General features: G+C 39.4%; 2 protein-coding genes across 3 annotated transcripts; both read right to left on the minus strand.

The window, feature by feature from the left end:
- Window positions 1-5,359: 5,359 nt before the first annotated feature.
- Window positions 5,360-11,848, minus strand: irf4a (interferon regulatory factor 4a). Of its 2 annotated transcripts, none has more exons than XM_074688785.1 (9): window positions 11,803-11,848; window positions 11,128-11,325; window positions 10,814-11,000; window positions 10,148-10,236; window positions 9,859-10,036; window positions 9,123-9,170; window positions 8,420-8,821; window positions 7,277-7,389; window positions 5,360-5,607 (listed from the first exon to the last, which is right to left on the minus strand). In XM_074688785.1, the coding sequence occupies exons 2-9, from the start codon at window positions 11,323-11,325 to the stop codon at window positions 5,458-5,460; spliced, it is 1,365 nt and encodes a 454-aa protein (XP_074544886.1). In that variant the 5' UTR covers window positions 11,803-11,848; the 3' UTR covers window positions 5,360-5,457. The 2 variants fall into 2 exon arrangements, with proteins under 2 accessions (XP_074544886.1, XP_074544885.1); XM_074688784.1 differs by having other exon boundaries at window positions 9,123-9,203.
- Window positions 11,849-12,580: 732 nt separating this feature from the next.
- On the minus strand, window positions 12,581-17,531 carry dusp22b (dual specificity phosphatase 22b). The gene is made up of 7 exons (XM_074688924.1): window positions 17,330-17,531; window positions 16,864-16,897; window positions 16,683-16,765; window positions 15,954-16,003; window positions 15,072-15,146; window positions 13,166-13,337; window positions 12,581-13,035 (listed from the first exon to the last, which is right to left on the minus strand). Exons 1-7 carry the CDS (start codon window positions 17,348-17,350, stop codon window positions 12,895-12,897), a joined length of 576 nt encoding a protein of 191 aa, XP_074545025.1. The 5' UTR covers window positions 17,351-17,531; the 3' UTR covers window positions 12,581-12,894.
- Between the last annotated feature and the right edge of the window lie 1,653 nt (window positions 17,532-19,184).

Raw genomic sequence — 19,184 nt, forward strand, 5'->3', positions numbered from 1 at the left:
ATGTAAAGAAAAACAGTTAGACAATTACTCTATACAAGGCTACAGCTCCAGAGAGTACACACCAGCCTGAGAGCCTTTAACCCTGAAGTCTCTGAGGAACCATAAGTACACAAGGATAAAAATGATCTTTTAGATGAGCCATGTCAGAGTGGTGGCATTGTGTGTTTATCTTTCAGGCCGAGGCTGCTGAGTGGCGGAAGGCAGAGCTTTCCAGTCGAAGCCGTGGCTACGCAGAGCCTGGACCTTACTCTGGATAAAGTAAACATATGAGCACACACACATACACACATACACACATACAGGGCTCTCCTCCCTGCCCGTCGGCTGGAGACCACACACCCAGACCACACAGAGTCTGAGAACAGCCCAAGTCACTCTCACGCAACACGACCCTAGAGCTGTCACTCTTACCACCTCGGTGTCACACAAATCCCAAAATCTGTGACTGCAAAGATGGACAATGCAACCTCAGCATTTTCTGCTGACAGGAAAATGGTAAACAGGAAATATAGAGATGACTTGATAACATCAGTTTATTCCAAGAAGTGGAGATAGAAATTGTACTTTTTGGTGAGTGTGTGTGGGTGTGGGTGAATATGTCGGGTTTCACTGCAGCATGTGTGGATTTTTATGTTTGTATGTTGAGGCAAGGGTGTTGCAGGGAGTCACGTCTTTGGGCTATTAGGAGTGATCAAAGGATTTGTGACACACACACACACACAAACACACACACACACACACACACACACACACACACACACACACAAACACACACACACACACACACACACACACACACACACACACACACAAAATGCTCATGAAGACTTTCTGTACTCAAGGAGGCCTCTTATTTTGACTCCCTCCAGCTCCTGAAGTTCAGCAAACAAAAGTTGATTCATCACCCCCTGCTGGCCACTTATTTTACTGCACACATACACATTCAATTATTTGAAAGCTTGTTCTCTCTACAGTGTAGCTTTGATATCTTCCCTGTATTTGTCTTTCCTATAAGAGATTTAATGTAACTGCCTTTATTTTCAAAGCTCTCTCTGGTTTCATCCCCCATCGACATATTTATGCCAGGTTGACCATCATATTGTTCTGCTTATCAGCACTATCTGTTTACACTTTCGTCCCAAGTCATCTTATTGTTTCCATTTCACTGCTGCTCCTTATCCGACAACTGTTATTGCTTTCCTGCCACCAAAATCTACAAGGTCAAATACATTGTTATCTGAGCCACTGATAAACACAGATGTCTGAAAACAATTCAAGCTGATTTATCGTGCTGATAAATATTTTACCCACTGAAGATGGAGAGCAATTCAGGTCATTTCCTGAGTTAGTGATCATAGGTTGTTATTGTGATGGAATCGTGAAGAAATTACGGTAACATTATAAGGGGATGATAAGGATGATAAGGACTGTGTTGACGCCGTCATGAGTCAGCTTTCACGTATGAGTCCAAGATTAATGCTCAGTACGTGCCACCATGAGCTCGTCTGTGTAACTGCAGCTTCGGCGGTGATGACTGGTGGATTTGCAGTGTCATCTGAAGGGGTCAAAACTCGTTAAATTGAGATTTGGGTCACGGCCTAAACCTGACAACAGGGTCAATAAGCACAACCGGAGGACACAAAGGTTAAACAGAGCTGTCATCAAATCCTGAACCAAGGTTTGACCCTAAACATACTGAGGTCAGTGACTCTAAGTCTAGTGTAGAATTACCTCAGGTATTTTCTCATGGACAGTGATCTTGACAGGCTTTCATTAACAGTTTTTACATGGTGAAACCATGCTGTTTGTGAGGTGACATACGATTGGTCAAAATTATGGGATGTTTGATGTAGATATTATGTTATGATAAATACTGTTTTGTAGGGGTGTCACCTCGTGATAACCTTCATTGTACTTATATTCCTTATTTACAGATTATATGTCATCTTATATTTAGCTTTTTGAATCAGTCATGTCCCACCATTAACGTTATAGCTGTGTTAATCATAACTGAAGGTAAAAAAGAAATCATTTACTTTAACAACTTTTTTGTGTTCATTAGAATAACTGTCCTCTTAACTTCTGTACTGTTGTGTTGTGGTTTTTGTATTCATGCTGTGGTGTTTGCATTTGTATTGTTTCTTTTGCAAATCGGCTGATACCTACCAGCCACCGACCAAAACAAAGATTTATGTTTGTCTTACTTGTTAATACAGAAAAGGACATGAGTTTGTGTGAGTATTCTTTGCTTCAGTTTTGCTAAACAACAGATGTCAGTGAAAAAAAACAAAAAAAAAAAACAAAAAAAAAAAACTGATATCCTTGAGTGAACATTATTTTCCTTTTTTAGAGCTTTGATGCAAGATCTCATGGAGAAACAGAGAAACAGGTCAATATCTTTTAGAAATATGTAGCTAAAAGTCTGAAGAGCAGGGTTATTGTGAATTTAGCACAATATTAAAACAATTTTCATTTTTATTTAAGAAAAGGTCATCAGTGTGTTGAGGAGGGTAAAAACCAGCATCATTTGGACATTTCTACGCATGATCAACAATGTTAAAGTAGAGACTGTCTGGATAGTGCGGTACATCACAATTTGACCCGTACAACCCGCTCAGAGTCCAGTTGAAACCAGGAACCTCATTTTCTTTCACAGAAAATGTAGCAGTTCAGATGTCTGTCAGTTTCACATCTGTGCCAAACCCTTTTTTTGGTTAAGTTTTGGGTATCAGTTGACTACGCTGTTCTTTTTAGAGCTGCTGAAGTGCTAAGGCGATGCCACTTGTAATGGTTCAGCCAGGGACAGAGCAACCGGAGCCTGATGACAAATGATGTGGCTTCCTGCAAAGGGGGAAACACCATGGTACTGGTGTGAATGTGTTTTTTCTTTTTTTGGTTCGGTATTTTTTCACCAAAATGACTCCTCCATCCTACAGGCTTTTGTTAGCATATTGAAAAAGAACTTAGATAAATGTTGCACAGAGGACATGAGAAGTATTGATAATGATTTAAACAATCAAATTAATCAGTTCAACTACAAGGCCTTTTAATATAAATCAAAGTCTGTAAAATCCAGTTTGTTCAAACATTATTAATTTGATGTACTGTACAAAACACTATTATATACACATGTTTCTTCACAGCCTGCTCCAAAACTTTTACTGTTACAGTAAATGTGAAGTGAAAAAGGTGTGTGTGTCTGTTTTTGAGTCACTGCCGCTGTTGTAGGGGAGTCCCATGTTTTCACCAAGCTCATAAATGTCAATTCCTGATAACAGTCAAAGCACAACTCCTACTAACACATAGACTCACACATGTTCTAATATACTACAGATGTACGCACATGCACCAGTGCTTTGCCCCAGACCTTATTCAAAGAAACACATTAAGAGTCATAATTTAGATGTCAAACATTTCAAAGAAAAGTCAAGGGAGAAATATGTCTCAATGTCAGGGGATTATCTTCATATTCCAAGGGAGACACAATGTGTTGTTTATAGACACAAAAACAAAGATGTTAAGACGTTATCCCTGCCTGTGGGTTTGGTTGGACTTTGTAAAAGTGATGTAGTGAAAGTGTTGAGGAAGTACTTGCAGAGATTGAAACTCTGGTCACAGAACAAAATCAAATCTTTGTCCTCTCAACTGCAGCACCAGCCGTTAGGACTTCAACAACATCAGAAATTCTGTTTGAAGGAGTTTTTGTCATCCTGTATACACAGCATCTTTATAGGTGTTTGAATCTGACAAAAGCTGTTTTATGGATCAAATATCCAGAGTGAGAACAGCTGCGGTAAATCTGCCATGGGAAACCATGAGCTTCTCCTTCACTGCACTCGCACGTTGACCACAAAGGTAGTTTTTCTTCCTATTTGCAAGGTCACTACTTTCAGGTAAAAGAGGAACAGTTTCCTCGCAAGTTACAGGATGGGTTCAGTTTTTCCAGCTCCTGCTTCTATTTGGTCAGAGGAACTTGAGGTGAAGGCTGCTGTACTACGTGCTGAGGTCTGGTGGTTTAATAAGAACCTCAGTTTACCTGCAAACCTTAAAATTAAATCACATCGTTGCTAGTTCGCTATTTCAATGAACAACAGAAAAACATAGGGGCAGCTACGGCTCAGTAATAGAGTAGTCGCCTCTCAATCAGGAGGTCGGGGGTTTGATTCCAGCTCCTACAGTCACATGTCAAAGTGTCCTTGAGCAAGACACTGAACCCCAAATTGCCCCTACTGTTGGTCAGTGGATGGATGTGAATGTGGTAGATAAAACTGATGGTTTCCAGTAGGAAAACCACTACCATCACTGTGTGAATGTGGTATGAATGGGTCACTTTGACTGGCAGTGTAAAGTACATTGAGTGGTCAGAGAGACTAGAAAAGTGCTATATAAGTACTAGTCTATCCAAACATGACCTGAGTGAAATTCAACTGAAAATCAACCAAAACTTTATCAGAGGAAAAAGAAATTCTGGTCTGTTAAACTGCCAAGTATTTTAAAAGACAAAGATAGAAATTACATTGTTTAAAAAAATTTATTTGACACAGTTTTATGCGAAAAAATCACCTTAAGATGTCCTGAGCACCGGGCTGAGGACAGCAAAAGACAAGTGCTTTGCCCTCATCTCAGCCCTCTTAACCTGTTCATTCACAGTTTTCAATTTTTACACAAGAAAAATTAGATAAATGTAAATTTAAAAAAAAAAAGAAGAAAGAAAAAAAGTAACTTAAGAGTTCTATCACATAAAAAAATAATACAAATCATTTTTTACAAACACCATTTATCTTAAACATCCTCTACAGTCAGTTTTGCATATCGGTGTGCCATGGTTGAAATGGAGCTGGTATTTTTATTCTGCAGTACCATTCGTCTCATAAGTCACATGACCCTGGTAAACATTTATGTCTTTCACATTCAGTCGGAGCTTTTTCACATTTGTGTCAAAACTGAGAATCCAGTCAAAGACAGAGCTGCTCCAGCGCCGAGCGCACAGAGTCTGTGATGACACCGAGTGCCACTTCAGATTTAGAAGAGCAACCATCTCACAGTCAATTAGTAGCAGTTCAAATGCAGAAGATTTCATTCATAGTCTTGTCCCTTTGTACATATGCATGTGAGTCTTAGGGGCCATTCTTCCTGTGCACCTGTGCTAGTACTTCCTGTCTCAGTCGCCCTCTGCTCCCCTCGTCCCCCCACCCCGCCCTCAAACCGCATCCTTCACACAGTCACAGTACTACTTGTAGAGAAAGAAAAACACACCACTCTACAGTCACAGACACAAAGAGTACAACGTGAAGGTGTGCAGTTGAAGACAGCAGGGTCTTCCCCATCTCTACCCCTCTGTACCGTAACAGGTCTATCATTTACAGTATGCTTCACTGCAGGCGTGATAAAGGGCAGTGGTTTATGATCACATTCATGACCTTCTACATCTCTGTAAAGCCGTATGTTTGGGTGCTTCTACTCCTGAATGTGCTGCAGAGGCCTCTGGGTGGGATAGTCGATGGTTGGAGGTGTGTTCTGCTCCTGGCCGTGATCATAAGCCCGCAGGTAGTGGCCATTGTTCTGCTGATAATAGTACACCAGCTTCTTGGCAAACACAGGCTCCACCTAGAAGGAAATCAGATGGACATACGTTAACTTACTTTTATTTCTAAGGGACGAACACAGTGGCCCAAGACAGTGGGCTTGAAAGACATAAAAAATTGCTTTGACCTGAAGTTTGTGAACTAAACGTCCCTCTAATCATGCGTATCTGTGATGTTAATTCCCCTTATTAGAGTGTTACTTTCTCTCTATAAAAGCTTTTATCTGCTTCTCCGTGCTCCGCTGTGAGAGGCTAGAACTGAGTTTGAAAAGGTTGACTTCATATTGAATTCATACTTCAACTGTGCCTTAAACCAAGCAAATGGTGGATTCAGAAATCTACTTAGAAAATACAAAGTCCTTCAATTTCTTATACTGCTACCTTATACCACTAACCAATGGGTTGAACGCGAACAAGCATCAGTTATTAGATTACAAAAAAGTATGTCCAAAGATTTAGAGCCATTTTTTTCTATTACAGACAACTGTTGATCTGTCTTTCATCCACATGAAGACTGTTTCGAATGATAATGTGCTTCCACAGAATAGCCAGAGGTTAAGCAGTTTTCTTCAACTATTTCTAATGAAAACAGGTAAGTGTATCACAATTTCTTTAAGAATCAACATCTGTTACATTTAGCTTTCATTTAGGCTAAGGCTCAGCTGTCCCAACAACTTATGTGTTGGCACTCAAAAAGAAAAAAGCTACAATTCAGAAGTACAATTTCTGTTCTGTTATCAGTGCAGATTTTTTTAAAAAGGGTTTTAAACAAAAGTACAGACTGGCACAATAAAATAGTTTAACAAAAAAAGGGGGCAGCACAAATGTGAAAAGTCAAAATGAATACTTTATTTAATTTCTCTGCTTCACATCAGAGTGAAACCATGGCTGCTTTTTCTCCAGAGACGGTAATCAATGATCTTTCTGCAGCTTAAAAATTTCTGAAATCTGACCATTTATGCCTTATTTAAGTAAAAAAAAAACAAAAAAAAAACAACAAAAAAACGTCTTATAGACTCAATACAAGCCACATTACCTTATGTGAAGCTATCGTAAGACAAAAAATTTAGCATGAGTTGCCTGTAAAGAGTAAATAAAATCTGCCAATGGGTTGGAAAATGTATCTTGTCGAGTTTCTTGAAATAAGAATAACATCTTAGTGCAAGAAACTTCAGGAAAAACCAGGAGTCATTTTTGTCTCTTGATATTTAAAACAAGACATTTTCTGGACCAGTCAAGTGAATGTGACTAACCAGACAGTTTTTACCATAAGTAAAAGACTTACAAGTAACATAATTTTCATTGTTAGTTCTTTAGGCGTTTAAAGGACTTAAAATATGACTTCTGTACTATGAGTTTGAGCTTCCAGCTGAAATAAAAACACGTAGTTCACAGAATAATCACTCTTAAACTGACTCTTCCCATAAAGGCATGGTTTGAGACCTCACTGAGGAAGCAGTACAGCCTTTATTTAAATAACAAATCTAAAAGTCACTTTTAATTGCACTGATTTGATTCTCAAATCAAGACACTGGTAGGGATTGATCTTCACTGTTAATATGGACTAAAAACACGAATGCAGGATGGTGCCTGGCTCCCTGATATCTAATTATCTAAAAATTCAAATGACTATAACATCATACAATAATTATTCACGCAATGTAACAAAACTTAACCATACTAAGAGCTGACCTGCACTGTGATCATCTTCCTCTGCCGCTGTGGATCAGGATACTCGTCTCCAAAGCACAGCACCACCTGATGTCTGGGTAAGTGACGGCCGTTATGTACGAATTCCTGAAGCTCTGTGAGAAAAAAAAAAAAACAGCACAGAGGGAAAATAAAAATGAGGATCATTACCCGATCAAACCAGGTGTGTGCTACTCATCTCACCCTCCAGAGTGGCACATTTAAATGTTACAAAAGAATCATAAAAAAAAACCCAAACCAGTCACATACTTTGACACCTTATAACCACATTTTTTAGAAACTGTTGAGGATGGTGGAAATATGGTGGAAAAAACACTAAAAACTCCATCATGTCACACTTTAGGGGACCACAGGTGGTGGGTGGGGACTCTACACACACCGGACCCCTGATGTGGATATCACTGGCTTCTCTTTGCTAAAAGGGACTTGCCAAATAACAGCACCTGTAGCAAGCCCTGCATTTTTTTATCATCAGCACCATCAGAAGGATAATCAACACAAACTTAGTCTTAGTCATGAAGAGAATAGCTCAAACAGAGCGACTAGTTTCACATTTCAATAAATATGATCACTCAAAACGAGTCATTTATTCTTTTTAGTCACATTGATTTGCAAGACAGTGAATTGGCAGAGTAGAAATGTAAAAAGCTCATTTAAGTTTTTATTTCATGGGCAGCTGTGGCTTTGTGGTAAAGTGGGATGTCTCACTTTTGATAGACTGCTGGTTCAATGCCATTTGTATGTAGCAGCCTTCACAACCAGTGTGTAAAAGTATGAATGTTACCTGTAGTTTAAAAACACCTCAGTGATCAGGGGACTAGAAAGTGTGCCCATATGAAAAATTGTCAGTATGAAAGTAAACAATGTTTCATGATTGTGCATTAACATTAAATAGGAATACTGAGTTTTAACTGGTCATAAAGTGAATATGATGCTTTTATGATGCTTCTTTTCTAAGAGGAGCTTTAAAATATGAAAAGTCTATCATTGTGAATTAAGATCATGTAAAGAAAAGCTGACTTCATCCCACTAAAGGATCCAAAGTTATTTAAAGTAAAAGCTGAACAGGTTTAAAAATAAAGAACTTGTGTCTCTACCTTCAGGTGTGAACTGAACCAAACCTACCGATAAGGAATTGCTGGGTGTCAAACAGCTTGCAGGGCTGCTCCTTTTCCAGCTTGTTGGGTTTATCTGCATACGGAGCCAGAGGTCCCTCCCAGTACACTCGACCCTGACACAGCCGTTTGCCGTACAACCCGTCAGGCGCCATCCACAGAAGCAGCCCCTTCTCCAGAATGTTTGGCAGCATCTCAGCCCCCTGCCGGTGAGACTCAGGGTACGGCGACGGAAAAAGGATGACCTCTGCCCCGCTGTGAAACTTGTCCTCTGAGCTTGGGGAAGAAGAGGAGGAAGAGGAGGGTGGAGACGAGGATGGGCCGGAGGTGATCTGACAACCTTCTGGGCTGGTGGTGGTAACCTGCTTCACTAAAGAGTCTCTGTAGTAGAGGGACACATGCAGGCTGAAATCTGGAGGAAAGAGAAGAGAGATTAGCAGATTTAATACTGTAGACTTAAGCTTCTGTAAAGTTTGCTCTGTTATCAGTCTGAGCATCTTCGTCATCCTCTTATTTAAAATTATAACTATCTTATGAGGAAAAACAAAAACCACATCACGGTCTGCTGCTCTAAGTAAGAATAGGGAAGTAAGCCCATGTTTGTATTTTCTTATCTATAAATGCAAATGCATATTTTTTTAAAAATAAAAAAGTTTGAGACTGAACTTCTGACTGTATCTTACTTTGAACGAGTCGGAGTTTGTTGGTAATACCTGTGATGGCATTGTTGTGGTCCAGGGTGTACATGGGCGGTTGAGACTCTGAAAAGTAGGTGTGGAAGGAGAGCTGAAAACCTGCACAAAATAAGTTACATAAGCCAGTCAGTGTTGAGTTTTTAAAGGTCAGTTTACTACTTCTTTGTAGAGATCAGGAAGTTTCCTTCTGTGAAATCTTATCTGTATGAACATGGGTCTAAAGGACGTGAGAAATCTCTATATCATTAAACTAGTGGAAGAGACACATCTGTTTTTGTTTTTTTTTTTTTTTTTTTTAGCACAGAGCTCAGATCAGTATTGTTAGGCTGCTTAATCAACGACCTCTTTCCTCCTAATAGAAATGGGGGATTATACATGTATGTTCTCATCATATGCCATAATCTAAATGTTAATGTTCTATGTTTTGTATCTTGATTCCTGATTATCTTAATAAACAAGGCATTAACTGATCGCAGATTTTTTGTATAGCCTCTTTGTAAAATTTGATTTCCTCTTAGTGCTGATAAAAGTTTAGACATAAGTTTAAAGTTTATGTGTCAAATAGAATGCATAGAAGAAAATGATTTCATTCTCCAGAAAAAGTTTTTTCTTGTACCAAAGCAAATACAGAATCTTTGAAGTTTGAGTTTCTTAATAATTCCATACATTTTGTCTGTCACAGTCACCTGCAAGTTTGAAAACCCCAACTAGCTCTTCATGTTGTGTCCATGATGTAAGAATAGTCATATCTCACCATTCTCTGTGTGAGACCCAGGCCAGGCCCTGCTGAACGCAGACGGGTAGTGGCTCTGACCAAACTGCACCTCTGTATGTGGCCCAGGGTGATGTGGATGAGGAAGAGGCTGCTGCTCTGCTGGGGAGTAATCCCTCCAGTCTCTTCTGTCCTGCGAGAGCATAAACCCTGCAGGTCCCTGAGAGAGGATCACAAAGATGTTCGCTTCAATAAGACGCCAAAAAAATCAAAGACTGTTGCAGAACATTTGGGATAGGGATGTTTTCAGCTGTCACATCAACCTGCTAACCTGGCTGTGGAGAGTGTGTGTGTAAGCTGGGAGATAACCGTGCGTGTTTAGATGTGATGATGCCTCCTCCATGCTGCTCATCTTCATCCCTGTATGTTTAAAAGCAAAAATCCAGGATTACAACACAGTTAACAGATTGTGACATATTCTCAGACATGTTGTCCTTCTTTGGGGTGTTTGACAAAAGAATAAGGCAAACTGAGATCTAAAATTAGTTTAATGTAAAGGTATACATTTTAAGAACTGCTGTGGTGTGACAAAAGCTGTTTTTACATGATAGCAGAGACTTTGTTATGCAAGGCTGGAGGTCGTCTGGTTGTGCTGCTGTGAGCACCCTGCACTTAGTAACCGAAGCCCTCTAAAAAAAGCACTACGGCCTTTTTGGTACAAGCTTTGGCTTCCTTTGTGCTTCCTGCCTCATCAGAATCAGTAGCAGTGGTGCATATGTGTGTGAAAAAAAAACACATTGCCAAAGGGCTATAAACAATGTGAGATGTTGTGTGAAATCTAACAGGATATTGTGTATGCAAATGAAGCATCACTGTGGCACAACTTTAACAATTAGTTGACAAAATGTGAGCCCTGAGTATTACTTTTGTTTGAATTTTATACAATTTTTTTTTAAAGATAGTGCATTTTTAATGAATAACACTTGTACAAACGTACCTTTTTTAGCTTCCTCTGGAATGATTCTGTAGACTTTGTAGGGCTCTGAGATGTCCAGTTGACTTTTTTCCACTAACTCGTCAAAGTCATTGCTTTTATTAAGAGCACAGCGTAGTCTGGTTTTCCACGTGGGGGGGTCTGGCTTGTCCACCCCTTCTTTGTATTTTCCCTTAAACAGTGCCCATGCCTGAAACAACATCGACTTAATAAGTAACTGCTTTGAATAAAAATTAAAGTTACTACATTGACACATTTACAGATTCAGTTGTAAGTGCTCTCAAGAGCAGCGTGGAGACTTATCTGGATGATCAGACCTTGAAAAGCGCAGCATCCTCCTCCCTGTTGTAGTCCTGTTTTCCTGCATGTTTCCATGGGATCCTGAAGATGGATTTTTCCTCATTCTCCCAAACCAGACCAGGATATCTCCTGCTGTCAATCTGTTCAATCAACCACTGCCTCAGTTTGCCGTTGCCGCAGCTGACAGAGAGTCCGCTGTCTTCATCCAGGTTCATCTAGGAAATAAAATGAAGCATAAGACAGAATTATAGCTCACAGTAATGCTATAATGTAGCTTAGATAGAAACTGTTTTTTCTCAGGATTCCTACCTGAAATTTTAAGTATTAAGTCTCTTTTTTTCGTAGATAGGTTTTAGGGCTAGTAAATGCTTCACTTCAGCTCTGTATGTGTCATATATGTACAGCTAAAAAAAAACCCTCTCATTGACACTCTTGCTACTACTCATTTACAAAGGAAGGGTTTGAGGACATCTTAATCACGTGTATCACTGTTTTCTATGTTACTGTAACTAATTTGACTTCAATTTCAACTTAACAGCTTTGAACTCACTACATATTGAATTTTATTCTCATTATACCGACTTAGTGAGTATCTACCTGCCTCTTGTGATACACAGTTGTGAGCTGTTTAAGTTCTCATACTCTCTGATGTAACACAGTAATTCATCTAACAGAGAGAAACAGCAGCTTACCTTTGATTACCTGAGCTCCTCGGCTGATATCTGTTCTCAGGGTCTGTGTGTCTTTTTGCTTAAACCTGATCACATCTTGATTTGTCACAGAGAGAGGGAGGTAGGGAGGAGCCTGGCGGGCTGTGTCAAGAAGTTCAAAAGAGAGATGTTCAAGCAATGGAGTGCTCATTTCTGTGAAACTTGTCGCCCACACGACGCTGTGGTGGGGAATCCCTCTCGTGACACCCTGAGCAGACGGTGAGACGGAATGGAACAATTATCCGAGCACGTTACCAATTAAATTGTCCCTCCTGGTGTTTTAAGCATTTTTGAAGCCTGTCGAATCACCATTTCCGCCACAAACATGGTAAAATATATTCAAAAAATCTTTGAAGCTTTTATCACGTAGAGGGGAAGGTCAAAAGACACGAAGGCTGAGTAAGAGAAGCTACTGGTAAATGTTTTTAACCGTTAGTCTTAGGCTACTTTGTTAGCATTACCGCCCTCTAGCGGCTGTTTCCACGCATAGAATTTACAGTATTTCAAATAAAGTCCGATTCAAGAGAATTTGTAGCCTTTTCAGTGTTTAAAATTCAACAGAAACTATTGAGAAGACAATGTGTAAACACTTAACCAACTTATTTTTTTAATGTCACCACGCACGGCCACCCTTGCACAGAAGACAAACAGGAAGAGAACCAGGAAACAGACACAAACACTGCACCCCATGTGTCTTGTCACCTCCAGCATTGACAGCCCCACCGACTGACAAACTCACTGCATGCTTTAATTTCTCTCTTTTATTTCACAATTTGAAATCTTCATGACACAGTACAAAAACACAGCTCACAACATTCATAATTTAGAAAAACAAAACAACAGAAACATCAAGCAATGCTTTTAAAAAAAGTAATATGTGCTTTACATATTAGTGGTCTCTTCCAGTGTCCTTTTGTTTATGATATGTAGATGATCATGTCAGCAGTGATAAATATCCTGTCAGTAATCCACTCCAATCCATAGTAGACTTCCACAGAGGTCAATCCAGTAAACAGTAGTGTTACATGGAGGTGTGACACCCAGGCTGAGCAGCATGTGTGATCAAACTTCTCATCAGTTTTCTCCAGGTGGGGTAGACGGCTGTTTTCCAACTTCTTTACCATTGACTTTAGATCCTCTTGCAAGCAAGTCCCGTATATGAGCCTCATCATTGAAGGGGCTATCCTTATATTCCTTCTGGAGCCACTCTCTGAACTACAGAAGAAGAAAACAATTCGACTTTTTATTATCAAGCTAATAAGTCAACAAAAATCTAAATATTCATATCTATTGCTATCTTTGTTATGGTATCCTCAATGACTCTCACACAGTTCCTTGGACTGACCTGATCTGCTTGATTAGCCTCAAACTCTTGTAGCTGCCGCTGAAAGCCTAGGTTGGGGCCAGCACAGGGACGAGCCACCCTGACTGCTGCCAAGGCCTCCTGCCAGCCCAGTCCTGTCACTGTCATGATGTAAGCTACCACCAGGGTGACACTGCGGGAAACTCCAGCTAAACTACAATAAAAGAGAGACAGACACGGAAACATTAATGTTTCTGACTTGTTGATGAGACAGTAAGATGTGCTGCAGGTGCAAATACTGTCGCTTCTCAGAGGGTAAATACACACAAAGCAGTGAAGATGTGAACATGCATACAAGCAACTCAGTACTAGGTGTTTTTTATTGTGATATTTTCATGTGTCACACCTTTAAAACTAAACTTGATCTTAATATTTGAACCCTTGAAGTTGCTACGTGTAAAAGCCTTATTCACACATATTCAAAACATGGGCTACTCGGTATTCTTAATTTACAATTAATGGATGTTTTGCAAATATCAAGGATATTTTAGTGTTCATTCAGTCTTCTAAAAGAAAAATTAAAGCTGAACCTAGTATGACTTGTTAATATTCAAGCAATGTGAACAGGGTTGGGAATAGCTTGTTTAATAAGATTCTCAGGCACAGAAAACCACACTATCATTGTTACAGTTAAAATAAACATAGTTTACATTTCTGCATTTCATGCTTTCTCACTGTAGAACTAAACTTTTGATGGAGGTCTGAGTAGAAATCTCTCTGTATCCCTCAGAGTAACGGGTGCCAATTGGTGGTTGAAAAAAATGTGGGATTTGTTGTAGACTCAGGAGAAAAATGATGCAAACACAAGAGGTATTGTTTAAAACATAAAGCACTGTGCCCAAATGGTCTAATGAATTACCATGAATGAGTCAGAAAGTCTCAGACCCAGCTCTTAGTGAATATTTAGCACTGATTATTAAATGTTAGTGAAGGTTGAACATTATTGCTGCTGTAACTTTAATTGTGGTTAGCTTTGGCTACATAATTTTACATATTATAAATAAATAAATAAAAATGGCACCTTGTCGCACTGACAAAGGTTTTTCTTTCTGCCTAAGTTCTTGCTTGTGTTGTACCTCGCTTTGGGCAAAAAAGCTAAATGAAATTGTAGAATTTTAAAATTGCAGAATTTTGTATATATTTTATAAGTAGAACCTTAAATCAGTTTATTCCCAAATGTAGAATTCATCACAATGTGCAATCAAATCCAAAATATGTGTTTAACCAGATACCAAACTTAGGAACTCAAATGTCTATGAAGCAATGTTGTGCAATTATGTTGTAATAAATGATTAACAGAGTTATTGAAGAAGTGGAGTAAGTGATGTTTAGGCCCTACTCTACAGAGAGTGAAAGGAAGGGATAGAATGGAATATTTCATAATATAAGGCTGAAGTCTGGTTAGACACATTCTTTACATGTATTCCTTGAATATAAGAACAACAGTTGCTCAATCATTTGCTTCATATGTTTAGTTCAGACCCCTGTGACGAGGCAGCTGTTATAAATAGCCCCTTGTTCAACTGTATTTCTGAGAAGACCCTCTTGTCTACCTAAATATAACTCTCTCCTGTGAACATATGGTCAGCTACCATGCTGCAAAAACACAACATGTCTCTACTGTGTTACTGTACTGTTTTTGGGAAGTTCAAGAATAGGCTTCTAGTGTATCATTTAATCTCCTCAGAGCAGCCGTTACACATGACTTCACTCGGGTCGTGGGTGCATGATGTAAATTTTTTTAGCTCAAGCTCTGGAACTGAACACGATTGTATTATAGATAAATGGAAGAAATGTAGCTGGTTAAGTTTCTAAAGTAGGATATCTTGATTTAATACTGTGAGTGAAGCTTGTTTCCATAAAAACATATGAGCTTTACTGTTCTCACCAGTGAACGAGGCAGCCTTCTCCCTTCAGGCGGGACTCATGCATGAACATTATACTTTGTTTAAAGTGCTGGGTCCTGTGGGAGATAAAAAGAAGTGTGTTAAAAAAAAAGCAGCAGCCACACTAAACCATTACTAGTGCTGTGACTGTGTGTGCTGTTATTTTGTCTGCACTGACACGCTGACACATCTAACAGCAGGCTGTTTCACATACATGTAGGTTTTTTTGGACACGCCGTGTGTATATTTTTGGCGCCCAACCTGTCAAACCCTTTAATTTCTTATCCTGTATAGATCAGGATGAGGGTGTGTTCATCTCAGGTTTGAGGGAGCTGGAGTCAGATTTCACAGAACAGGTTTCAAACACCTAACACTCTGACATAAGAGGTGGGAGGTAACTGGGCCACAGAGCGACCAGGGCATTAGTGTGCATTTGTGTGTGTAATTTAGGGGGGCTGAGGGGGTGGTATAAATAGAGGCATAGCACCTATCATCACGCTTAAACTGCAAAACTGGGCTGCTATGCTTCCTGAGAAAAAGTTGTCTTAACGTGAATTGCCTGAAAAGAAAGCTATCTTTTAGAATGTGTGTTTGAGTCAAGGTATCCCTCGGGGATACATGCACTAAATTTTCATGCCAAATAAAACACCTGCACATGTCCATGCATGCCTCAAAGAAAGGCTGAATGTGGTCAAATCAGATGATTAGTCCACAATATATTTTTTAAAGCACATCATTTACATGTAAGCTTGAAGAAAATGAACCTCAGACGCCCACATGGTGCAGCCTCAAATGGATGAGGTATTCTCTCAGTCTTTTTGCCTCAGCCTTTCATTGTTATGCGTCTACGTGTGTTGCTGTGCTGCACATTTTTTGGTACTTACAGGTTTTGTGTGGGCAGGTCAGCTGCTGAAATGCACAGATAGGTCATCTCCTAGGGGGGGGACAAAGAAGACTTGTTACCTGTCAGCAGCAGCCACTTCCTCTAATGCACTGAACACTAATCAGTAAACAGCAGGTGGTGGATTGATTCGTGTGAGTGTTGCTGATGGACACACAAGCTGTGTATATGTAGACTGAAAATAAAGGCCAATTCAAAGCTGATTTGAAACCACATTTGTGTTCTAAATAACAAAGCTGAGCACAGAAGCTGCTTTTGTACTTGCACAGAAACTTTATATCCGTACCAACAACCTAGAAAAAACAATAATGAAGAAAAAACTGCAGAGTCCACAATGGCTGAGCAAGAACAACCGCCTACTCTCAAACCCACACAAACACACAATTCAGGACACTGACCAAACCAACTGTTGTTGACTGGGCGTTCTTCATGACTCGAACTATCACGAGTGACAAACTTCCTTAGTTGTTCTAACTTACTGGAAATTGAGCCATGTTTGCTCACTCAGGAGGAAGCCAGAGGGAACCTCATCCTGAACAACCTGAGAGACCGGTTTGCAGCCTGTTCAGAGTCGTATGTGATATGCACTGTGACAGACCAAGAGGGTCCCAGCAAATCAGATCCGGTCAGCCTTGTTTTTTTGACCTTTCTGCTTAAAGATTAATGAGAAATGTAGACAAAGATATCGTGTTTAGCAAGGAGAGCTTTTCACCTGGAGGATTGGTGCTGCGCTGTCATGAATGGCCAGGATGTGTGTGATGTTGTTTCTGGCTAACTGTTCTCGGTCTCTTGCATCTGGCACAGAAAAAAAAACATGACCAAACACAATGGGTATGACCTGTACAGGAAAATAATTAAATTCAATGTGTTAAAAAAAAAACACTTTGACACACCTTTGAAATTCCCCAGATATAAGTCAGGCAGGACCTAAGAAGAGAGAGATAACAAAATTGGAGGTGACAGGGCATCAGCTGAGCAGAGAATCATTGATATAATGACATGACAACAGCTGAATTAACTGAATACAGCTAACACAGATCATGAAGATATGAAGACTTGAAATTTACTTAGTTAATGTGTATATAATGTGACATGAAAATGTCCAAAGGCTGCACAAAACATGTAAATTATATTAATTGTTTACAATCGGTCTACATAAATTAGTTAGGATTGTGTAATGTTTTTTTCTAAATAAGAGCCCTGATTATAAAACCGTACTCATGAAGCACATAAAACTTTAACCATCGCAAAGGCTCCATCAATAATGACGAGTATCACCACCTTCCACTCAAAATGCCTAGGACCACGTACTCGTACGTGAACTCAACACTTGTCGCGTGCAACAGAAGGGAAACCTACCTTGTTGATGCCATTACCCATGCTGAAACCCCGTAGCAAGAATAATAGTGAAAAGAAATGCTTCAACGTGTTCCCTCGTTGTTCAAAAACGCTTATCCAGCGGCTCCACGGCTTCCCAAACCCGCTGTAGGGGCGCAAACACTGCAGCTCCGCGTCCAGGCGAGCTGAGCACCGTTGCCCAAGCTCCTCGCGCTGAACGCTGGGAAATGTAGTCTTCTGGTCCAGGCGAGGGAGGGAGACTGAGAATATACAGGTACTGGGTGAACCCGAAGATACCCCCATTTTTTTTTAATAATAATTTTTTAAGAGCCTCCCAATTCCGTACAGAAACTCTTAAATAGACCCCAAACGTTTTTTTTTTTTTGCAGAAGAGCAAAGTTCTACCCTCTATATTAACATTACAGTGATACAGTGGGACACTATTAGGTCAGCTGAACACACACTGCCATCGCATGGAGAAAAGGGGGGACTTTTCCTCGACGTGCAAATTTCAAGTAGACTTCAATTTCACACCAGTCTAAGACAAACGTATTTAAATGTGATGAAAATGTTGAATTATAAGATCCCCTACCTTGTTCTGTCAACCTGTCCACTACTGGTTGAAAGATGTAGTCAGTTGGTGAAACTGATAACGGTCAATTGGTGTAACCAGTGCTCCACATTAATAATAATAATAAATTAAAAAAAATATTTAAAAAAAACAAACAAACTGATATTTCCCCAATAAGTTAAATAATTTGTAAAAAAAAAAAAAAAAAAAAAAGAAAAAGAAAGAAAGAAAGAAAGAAAGAAAGAACTTTAAAATATATTTAATCAAAAATCACTTTTTTCATCAGTGTACTTGCATAACTTCTAGGAAGGTTAATTATTCAATACTTGTCATGTTTTGGTGGTCACAGCGTTTGACAATTAAATAGGACTGATTTTTGAAAAATGGTAGAAATGTCACATAAAATACTGTGGCACCACCATAAATGCAAACTACACATTTAAACAAACATCTAACATGTTGAATTAACAAGTTTAAAGAATATTTTTGATACCATCTCTCATTTGTCACTGTCCCCGTTATAGCCTCATTTGTGACTTGACACCATCCAGACACCACCCTTGCCTGAGGAAAAAGGAGCCAGACAGCAGACCCGTTACTGGAGACAGGTATCACCCAAGCTTATCACCCCTGGGGATGACACATTCACCCTCCCACTACCTCACATTACTTTCATTCAAACAGCCAGGGAGCTTAACTAAAGTCCTGTATGATAACATGGGGCAACTAATGGTGATGGTGGCCATGGCTTTAAAGACAGGATGTCAACATAAGGTTAAGGCCTGATTCTCATCACATCAACTGAGTCAACAGGAAGAACTGCTGCGCTTCACTGCAAAACATTACCCACAAGTTGGTTTACTTTTTGATGAACTGTTGTTCTACACAAGATTTTTAAGATGACTGAAAACCTCCACATATATAACCTTTAAAATGACTAAATGGCCTCTTGTAACTGTAAAAAAAAAAAATCGAGTGAACAAGGACTTCTACTGTAACTGAAAGATCTTAATTCTCCAAAACTTATGTACACAGCTACACCTAAGCTGAAAGCCTGTACACCTTTTTAAAACTGTTATTGTCTTGGTTGTGTGTTGTTTATTGGAAATGTGTTAGCTAAGGGGAAGAAAGTATGTGTGTGAATATCACAGAAAAAAACTACTAACACCAAAGAATAATTCTAAAGAAAACAGAAACAATGTAAACCAAGATAATATAGGACAGGTAAGTTTAAATCTACTTTGATGTGGCTTTAGTGTGCAAAGACTGTTGACAAATCGGCCGCCAGAAATGTAGGCGTACATG

The sequence above is a fragment of the Halichoeres trimaculatus genome, unplaced genomic scaffold, assembly GCF_033239565.1.
Source record: "Halichoeres trimaculatus isolate MK-OKI-2021-1 unplaced genomic scaffold, fHalTri1.1 fHalTri1_scaffold_15, whole genome shotgun sequence".
Taxonomy (NCBI): Eukaryota; Metazoa; Chordata; class Actinopteri; order Labriformes; family Labridae; genus Halichoeres; species Halichoeres trimaculatus.

What these genes read in the sequence shown, in the direction of transcription:
- irf4a (XM_074688784.1), bottom strand. Translation starts at nt 11,325, where the DNA reads ATGAACCTGGATGAAGACAGCGGACTCTCTGTCAGCTGCGGCAACGGC. An exon ending in AGGATGCTGCGCTTTTCAAG is followed by an intron (nt 11,001 to 11,127) that starts GTCTGATCATCC and finishes ATGTTGTTTCAG; the next exon opens with GCATGGGCACTGTTTAAGGG. An exon ending in CACACACTCTCCACAGCCAG is followed by an intron (nt 10,037 to 10,147) that starts GTTAGCAGGTTG and finishes ATCCTCTCTCAG; the next exon opens with GGACCTGCAGGGTTTATGCT.
- dusp22b (XM_074688924.1), bottom strand. Translation starts at nt 17,350, where the DNA reads ATGGGTAATGGCATCAACAAG. An exon ending in TGGGTAATGGCATCAACAAG is followed by an intron (nt 16,898 to 17,329) that starts GTAGGTTTCCCT and finishes CTCTCTTCTTAG; the next exon opens with GTCCTGCCTGACTTATATCT. An exon ending in GAAGGCTGCCTCGTTCACTG is followed by an intron (nt 13,338 to 15,071) that starts GTGAGAACAGTA and finishes CTTTTATTGTAG; the next exon opens with TTTAGCTGGAGTTTCCCGCA.